The sequence below is a fragment of the Mesoplodon mirus genome (genome assembly GCF_964341445.2).
Source record: "Mesoplodon mirus genome assembly, chromosome: 13".
Lineage (NCBI taxonomy): Eukaryota > Metazoa > Chordata > Mammalia > Artiodactyla > Ziphiidae > Mesoplodon > Mesoplodon mirus.
In genome coordinates this window covers 85877988-85886065 of record NC_138989.1, presented here as the reverse complement: position 1 = coordinate 85886065, position 8078 = coordinate 85877988, and the positions used below count along the sequence as shown (strand labels likewise).

Genomic DNA, 8078 nt, shown 5'->3' with positions numbered 1-8078 from the left:
CGCTCCGCCCGCCGCGCGGAGCCGAGCCGAGCGGCCAGGGCTGGGCGCGACCCCGGCCAGCGGCGGCACAGAAAGCAGGCGGAGGCGCGGGCCATGCTGCGGCTGGCGCTCGCCGGGGCCCGAGCCATCGTGGACATGTCGTACTCCCGCCACTTCCTGGATTTCCAGGGCTCGGCCATCCCCCGCGCCATGCAGAAGCTGGTGGTGACCCGGCTGAGCCCCAACTTCCGCGAGGCCGTCACCCTGCGCTGGGACTGCCCGGTGCCACTCCCCGGGGACGGAGACCTCCTCGTCCGGAACCGGTGAGCCCGGCGCGCGCCCCCCGCCCCGGCTCCGGCCCGGGCCCCGGCCCCGGCCAGCGCTGCGCAGCTCCCGGGCTGTCCCGCGCCCGCCTGCGTCCCCACACCCGGCGCGCTCTCGGGCGCACAGCCTGACTTTGCGAGATCCCGGGAAGTTGAACCCGCCGCCATCTGGCGAAGGCGAATGTAATGTGACTGTTGCTGGTGTGAATATCCGATGGCACCGAACGTCCTCAAAACTGAGGGTTATTTTAATTTGGGATTCCCCTCCCCTCCCCCAGCCCTCCCTCCTCCCCCTCCCGCTCCCGAAATAAAACCGACGGGACCCAGAAGGGGAGGCTCCCCGCCCTGCCCACCCGCGCGCACCCACGGCTCCTGCGATCGCATAATCTTTAGGGTGGAGCGGGAACAGCCTGGACACAAACCGCGACATTTAGGTAACGTGCTTTGGAGGAAGGAGGCCGGGGACCCGCTGGCTTTTCCCGTTCGCTCCAGGTTGGCAGCCGCCTCGCAATGGCGGAGCCTGTCGTTGGGTGTGTCGGTGTGCGCCTCGCCGGTGCCGTCTGCGTGTTGTCAGTGCTGTGTGACTGTCGTCTGTGCCCTGCAGCGTACCGACGGGCGCGTGGCGCGCGTCCCGGGCGGCTGGGCAGGGGCCGGGGTGGGAGCATGGCTGCATTGGGCCGCACGTTTTGCAGACCTTCGGGTGACACTTGCTCGGGTCGTTGCCCGACCTTTGGACTGTCTTTTCCACCTCCACACTTCCCACCTGAGGGTGTTTCCACCTCACTAATCTTTAGTAACTGCTGAAGCAACAGGAAGGAAGGGACCTCACTCTTCGGAGCCGTGCCCGCGGGTCTGCCGGGTGGGTCCCCTGGCAGCCGGGCTTGCAGGCGGGCCGGTCCCCGTCCCTCTACTCCCTGGGCAAGAGCAGGACTCGCCCGCCCGCTCAGTCCCATCGGAGGGGTTCCAGTGTTGCATATTTCAGGTTGAATAGTACTTTCGAAGGGAGAAGTAAGTTCTGGTTGTAGCCATGTTGTAAATGGTGTGCTAGGAAGGACCAAGTCCCCTGCGAGGGCTCAAGGACAAAATGCATCTTATCTAAAGAGTTTGAGGTAACGCTTAAGTGTCCGTTTTAGAGATTCATATCAGCCTTCCAAACAAGGCTGGAAGACTTCGGAATTCTCATCATGACATGAAACTTCTGGGGACCTGTTGGAAACGTAGAAATTGAGTGAGCCAAGGGCGGGATTGAGGGGAGGCTGGGCGTGAGGTGGGCGCAGGGAGCGCCTTAAACGGTGGGCCGTGTGTGTCCTTTAAAAAGTTTGCACTGATGGAAACTGGGCTGCAGAGGACTTCTTCATCGTGCCGGGAAACGCTAAGACTGTCGAGATCCGGACACGCGTCCTGCCAAGTTAAAAAGAAAGGCGTGTGTGTTCACGCAGAACATACAGAACACACGAGTGATTTGCTGGAAGTCGAGATGAGACTCAGACTGAACAGGCAAAGTTTCACCCAGGCTTTTTTTTTTTTTCGATGCACTACACTGGTGGTGGTGAACACTGATGTACACACACCCACGACAGCTTAGAAAAATAATACCTTTTGCAAACAGGGTGTGAAATGGAGAGAGGGAGACTGAGCCGGGCAGGCAGGGGGAGGTGTGAAGTTCCAGCACTCTCAGTAGCAGAGAGGTGGGCCCCCCGCCCGCGCCGTCGTGGAGGCTGCTCCCGCCCGCAGCGCCGGCCGCCCGGCCTCCCCGCCTCCAGGGCACCAGCTCCCCCGGTTGTGCCCCCCTTCCCCGCGTTGGGTAACCAGGGCCGGTCCCTGAATTGGGTGGTCGGAGTTCTGGAGCGCCGGCTGCCATGTTGGAAGCTCCTCAATTTGGGTTGCTTTAAGATCCATGCCGCTATCGTCCATCCTCATATGACAAAAATCCCTTTAATATAAACAGTATATTTATATTAAACGCTTGACCTCTAACTTCTACTTTGAAATCCGCAACAGAAGAATGGGGCGAGTTTTCTGCTTGTGGGGAGGGGCGGAACCTTTGCTTCTCCGTCTCCTTACTCTGTTGGAAAATCTGCTCCCACCCCCAAATTGTGGGAAGGTCCTTTATTCTAGCAAACGTTGTCAGTAAGGGTGGCATTTTACCGTTTTTTTTTTTTTTTTTAAGAATAGAGCCTTAGTAATTCGCTGCAGGTTAGTTCATTTTAATCCTAGACCAAATCACCCCAAACAGTATTAACTGCATGAAAATTTTGTGCAAGAGCTTCTTATTTTTATCGTAATAAAATCTGCTCTGGAATGAATGGATTCAGCCCAAATTCACTTGTTTGGAAAGGTGTTTGGGGGTTTTAGTTGTGCTCCCTCTGACTTTTTTTTTCAGTGGAACCTTTTGCACGTCTCATTCCATTTTAACAGAAAATGCAAATTCTTTATTCACGGTGAGGGAAGTGCTTTTTAAGCCAGACATCGATTTAAGATAATCAGGTTTACCATTTAGGAAAGGTGTGAGAAGGCGAGCCTCCAGAATGTGTCATCGGTGTTCCTTTATCCAGTTCTCACCTTCCGGTTTCAAACATAGGAGGACGACCTCGCTTCTCTTCCTGGATGCCCAGCCCGCAGAAAAGAAAAGAAAAAAGGGAGAAAGACACCCTCTGGTTAAGTCAGTTCGCGCGCTATTTTTAGCTTTTTCTGTAAGACAGTGACACATTATTTCGTTTCCAAATATTTCTAACGATTTTCTGCTCAAGTGTAAGATAATGGAGCAAAGAGTTTGTAGGAATGGCAAACAGAAAATGGGGGATGGGGAAGGCGTTTTTGATAAACCGTTTGTTGCTCACGGGAGGGTAACTATTTCTGCTGATTCTCCAGGCCAAGATTTTTTTCCTTCATTCTTCCTTTTCTTTTCTTATTTTTCTTTTTTTTTTCTTTCTTTCTTTTTTTAAAGGGAAGGTCTGGTTTGGACGACTTTGTCTCCCAGTATTGAAGGCTTTTGCTCTAGACTTGAGTTTTCGGGTTTGGTTTTTTGTTCAGAGAAAAGCCTTTCCCTCCCCTCTGAGGGCTGCCCTGTTTCACAATAAACATGACGAAGGGGTTCATCACTTTTTAGTATAAATAAACCGAGTGACTCTGGAAGGGTATATATTTGGGGAAAGCCCGCACCGCCCCATTCTTTTTCCTGGGGTTCCTCGATTTTAGTCTTTTGAGTGGGTCTGCCCGTCGGATCGCTAGACCCCTGCACTCATTAAAAGCACATATTTGAAATTAAAGGGGGGTACAAGGCGAGGGTCCAGATGCGCGTCTTCACTTTCCTCTTTTTCTCTCTCGCTCGCTCTTCCTGTCCCCTGCTCCCCCTAACCCGGACCCCTTGCCCATTGCGCCTGCTGCTCTTGAACTTGTTTCTGACTGAGCCGAAGGCGCGGTCTCCCGACCCTGGCGCAGCTCTTCCCAAAGCCCAGGTAAGAACCTAGGCGCGTCTGGGCAGTGGCGGGTGCCCACCAGCCGCAGCGGCGGCGCAGCGTCAAAGCGGGGGTCCAGGGAGAGGTGGGGATGCGCACCGGGGGCTGGGCGACCCTGGAGAGGGCGAGGGGCGCGAAGCCGAGTAGGAACTAGGGATTCCTTCACCAACAAAGCAGGCTCTTTAGAGGGCGGCAGGGTGGGGTGGGGAGACACGAAAAATGGGGGTGCCTTTGAGGCCAAGGTCACGGTCCGGTCGCCAGCGGCTTCTGTCCCGCGGCCTCTGCGCTCCGGCGCGCCGTGTGCTCGGGGCTCCCCTCGCACTTGACCACCCCTGGGCCCGAGCTCCGCTGCCGGTGCGAGCTGGGCGCGCCCGCCTGGACCCCCGCTCGGCCCAGGGAGGCCGAGGTCACGGTCGCGGGCCTAGGCGGCGACCCGCGCGGCCGCAGCCCGCTCCGGGAGTCGGACTCACTGATGGCGTCTGGGTGGTGGCGGTGGAGAGGCCGCGGAGCGGCGGAGGCCGGGCAGTCGGCGGAGGCCGAGCACCTCCGAGGAGAGACACCCCAAGAAGCGCCGGTTTCGGGCGCCCTGCAGGCTTGCCCGGGCGCACCGAGGGCGCCGCAGGGAGTCGGAGACGTGGAGTGGGCGCGCGGCGGGCCCTGCAGTCTCCTGCCACCGCTCCAGCGCTGGCCGGGCTCCACCGCAATGTTTGATTTAGGCTTTTCAGCAAAGCCCCGTGGTAAACTCAAGCTGCCGCGGGTGGGCTGCAGCCACCGCAGCTCCCGGCAGAGCCCCCAACACGCGCGCACACGCACGCGGGTGCCCTCTCCCCGCCGCTTTCCTCCCGGGCGTGCGCCCTGCTCGGTCCCTCCACCTCTCCCCGGGAAGTTGCCACCAGGGCTCGGGGCGGCAGACGGCGGGGGTTGCGTTTTCCTCCAGCAGCGCCTTCCCGCTCGAAGCCCCCCCAGGGCACGCCCGTTCCGAGGCGGGGGGTGACCCGAGGGGCCAGCTCCCACCGGGGTGTCCCTCCGAGTCCAAGGCAGGGGCTCCCCGCAAGGGAAGGGCCTCTGCGGTTGGGAAGGCAGAAACGCCAGCCGGATGGGGGTGGGGAGGAGGGGGATGAGACGGGAGGGGCGAGGGCCACGGGACGAAGAGAAGGGAGCTGGCGATCCGCCCTGGCCCCCAGCCTCTACGGCACAGCCCGCCACTCCCACCCCCGCGGACGCCTCCCTCGAGTTGGCTTTGCGGCCTCGAGCAGGGCACCAAGAGGTGGTCCAGCTGGCCTCTGCCCTGGCAGCCCTCCGTGAGGTGCAGAAGCACGGTCTCAGGAAGCTGGCGTCTTTTTTAAAAAGACTAGGCCTGGAGAGTTGGGTAAATTGAAAGGAAAGGTAGGGGCCCCTCCCCCCCTCCGAAAAAATAGACCGTGGGCATCTTGGTATTAAAGGCCAAATGAGAAGCCACCAAAAATCATTATTCCCGCTTCTCGTTACTGTGTGTCACGTATGGGTATGGAATTCTGTAGCGTGTTAGTGAGGCTGTGTGTCTGCTAACCTCTGAAAGCGGCTGGACATGCCCGAAGGAAAGTGTTTCCTGCTTTCTTATTTCTACAGGATGTAGAGAGCTTTCGATGGTGTAGATATACAGGGCACAGTCATAAGGGCGCATTTGTAAGTGCAAAGCGTTGTCTATAATACAGTGGAAGTGGATCCTTGCATGGGGCAGTTTGGGGTTTATTAAGTTAAATTAAAAGTAAATTATTTTAAAACGGCCTACTTGACCAACTTTCCTCCTGCCACCAGATACCACCACTTTTTCATGGAAATGACATTTTTCGGGTCCTCCGTTACGTGTCTCAGCCACCTCCTGACATCCTTAGGAGACGGCTTTTTTCCTTATGTATCAGGATATTTTTGTTATGAGGTATACTGAGATGAAAAAAAGCTGGTAAAAATACCAGCCTCGCAATTAAATGGACTCTGGATACCAAGTGAAAATAATCATCTGGTATTAATCAAGTACGTCTCTGCTTCTTGTTGAGAAAACATATAGTGCCGATTTGCTTTCCTTTTCATCTGGGAAGGACTGTAAAATGTTGGATGTTCCATGAAAATCTCTCTACCCTTATGAGACCATTTTTGTTCAGTTCATCAAAATGCATATGTTCACGCTGGACATAGTCACATCAGAAAGGAACTTTGCAGCAGTCTCGCTCACACTGAAACAACCCCTGCAGTAACGTGTAACAGCCAGTGACCTTGCCCGTTACATCAATCTTTAATAATATCATTGTCGTTACTATTATTATCTGAAGTGTTAAATTGTTGCCAGGATCAATACACGTCTACTTCTTTGAATATATTTTATCCCACTGTTGTTTTTAACATCTTTGTTAAGAGGCCAATTAATTTCCAACTCATAGCTCCAGTGAAGTTTGTGTATAAGAGGGCTTCCTAACTTTTTTTTTTTCCTCTTTTGAAAGGAATCGGAGGGGGATAAATGGCATGTGAAATACATAGCTTGCTGTTTAGAGGGATGTGAAATTATTCCTAAACTAATGAAAGAATAAAATACACCAAAACTCTAACAGATCACTGTTGAAATCATACTTGTTTGATTTCTTTTTTTTTTTTTGAACTGAATATCAGGACCGTTTTTTTCAAATTCTATCAGAATATATAGCTTCACCACCCACCACAGTCACCAGAATTAGCGGAATTTTTCTAAGTGGGATAGAAAGGCCTTGATGAAGAAAACATCTGAATGTATTTGTGTCTGTTTTCTTCTAGATTTGTTGGCGTTAATGCATCTGACATAAACTATTCAGCTGGCCGCTATGACCCTTCTGTCAAGACCCCCTTTGACGCAGGTTTCGAAGGTGTGGGCGAGGTGGTGGCCTTGGGCCTCTCCGCCAGTGCCACATTCACAGTTGGCCAGGCTGTGGCTTACATGGCACCCGGCTCTTTTGCCGAGTACACAGTGGTGCCTGCCAGCATGGCCATTCTCGTGCCGGCCATGAAACCCGAGTATCTCACCCTCCTGGTGAGTGGTACCACGGCCTACATCAGCCTGAAAGAGCTTGGAGAACTATCAGAAGGGAGGAAAGTTCTGGTGACTGCAGCAGCTGGGGGGACCGGCCAGTTTGCCGTCCAGCTTGCAAAGAAGGCCAAGTGCCATGTAATTGGAACTTGCTCTTCTGATGAAAAGTCTGCCTTTCTGAAATCTCTTGGCTGTGATCGTCCCATCAACTATAACGGCGAGCACGTGGGTGCTGTCCTGAAGCAGGAGTACCCCCAAGGTGTGGACGTGGTGTACGAATCCGTCGGGGGAGCCATGTTTGACTTGGCTGTGGATGCCTTGGCTACCAAAGGGCGCTTGATAGTAATTGGGTTTGTCTCTGGCTACCAAACTCCTACTGGCCTGTCCCCTGTGAAAGCAGGAACACTACCAGCCAAACTGCTGAAGAAATCTGCCAGCGTCCGGGGCTTCTTCTTGAACCATTACCTTTCTAAGTATCGAGCCGCCATGGACCACTTGCTTAAGATGTATGCGAGTGGAGAGCTGGTTTGTAAGGTCGACCTTGGAGGTCTGTCTGCAGAGGGCAGGTTTACCGGCCTGGAGTCTGTCTTCCGGGCCGTCGATTATATGTACATGAGAAAAAACACTGGAAAAATTGTTGTTGAATTACCTCACTCTGTCAACAGTAAGCTGTAAAAACAGAACAATGGCATAAATAAAAGGAGAAAGAAAGTGGACATTTTATGCCCCAGAATTACTCAAATCAATTTATTTTTAGTTAGTAACGGAGATAATATTTTTTCAAACAAAAGTTCTAATGAATAGATTTCTCTTTCTCTTTTCTTTATTTCTGTTCTTTTTATTTTTTTTATTTTTTGCTCCTCCATTGCAAAAAAAAAAAAAAAAAGTGCTAATAAAACTTCCCTCAATGGCACAGAGGTAAAACCTTTACATTCAATTCTTTACTCATGGATGGTCTCATTCCAGATTTTATTGTCCCAGGGAACTAAATTAATTCCTGATGCAAGATCTGATCAAATCAGTATGTCTTCAGCTTGATGAGATTTTAAAATTGGTCTTGAAAATAGTTCATGAGTTCTTTGCTTTGGAAGAGTCTGGTCTGATGCTAGTAAGTTGTTAATAAATGAGAGATATAGCAAAAGTCAGCCATTTCTCAGAGTCCATATTCTCAGGAAATGGCCCTTCTTTTTCTATAAATCGCCAGCCAACTATCTAAATAGAAATTTGGAGGGATTCTCCCAAAACTTGGACTCTGTTAGATTATTAGGAAAAGAAAATTAAGTG

General features: G+C 52.8%; 1 protein-coding gene across 2 annotated transcripts; it reads left to right on the top strand.

The window, feature by feature from the left end:
• PTGR3 (prostaglandin reductase 3) lies at nt 1–7718 on the top strand. 2 transcript variants are annotated; one of them, XM_082640463.1, is made up of 2 exons: nt 1–302; nt 6545–7718. In XM_082640463.1, the coding sequence occupies exons 1-2, from the start codon at nt 94–96 to the stop codon at nt 7467–7469; spliced, it is 1134 nt and encodes a 377-aa protein (XP_082496589.1). In that variant the 5' UTR covers nt 1–93; the 3' UTR covers nt 7470–7718. The 2 variants fall into 2 exon arrangements, with proteins under 2 accessions (XP_082496589.1, XP_082496590.1); XM_082640464.1 differs by lacking the exon at nt 1–302 and adding an exon at nt 368–736.
• The last annotated feature ends 360 nt before the right edge of the window (nt 7719–8078 follow it).

Bases quoted from the DNA above. Each gene is read 5' to 3' on its own strand.
- PTGR3 (XM_082640463.1), top strand. From the start codon at position 94: ATGCTGCGGCTGGCGCTCGCCGGGGCCCGAGCCATCGTGGACATGTCG. The intron at 303-6,544 runs GTGAGCCCGGCG...GTTTTCTTCTAG, and splicing joins GACCTCCTCGTCCGGAACCG to ATTTGTTGGCGTTAATGCAT.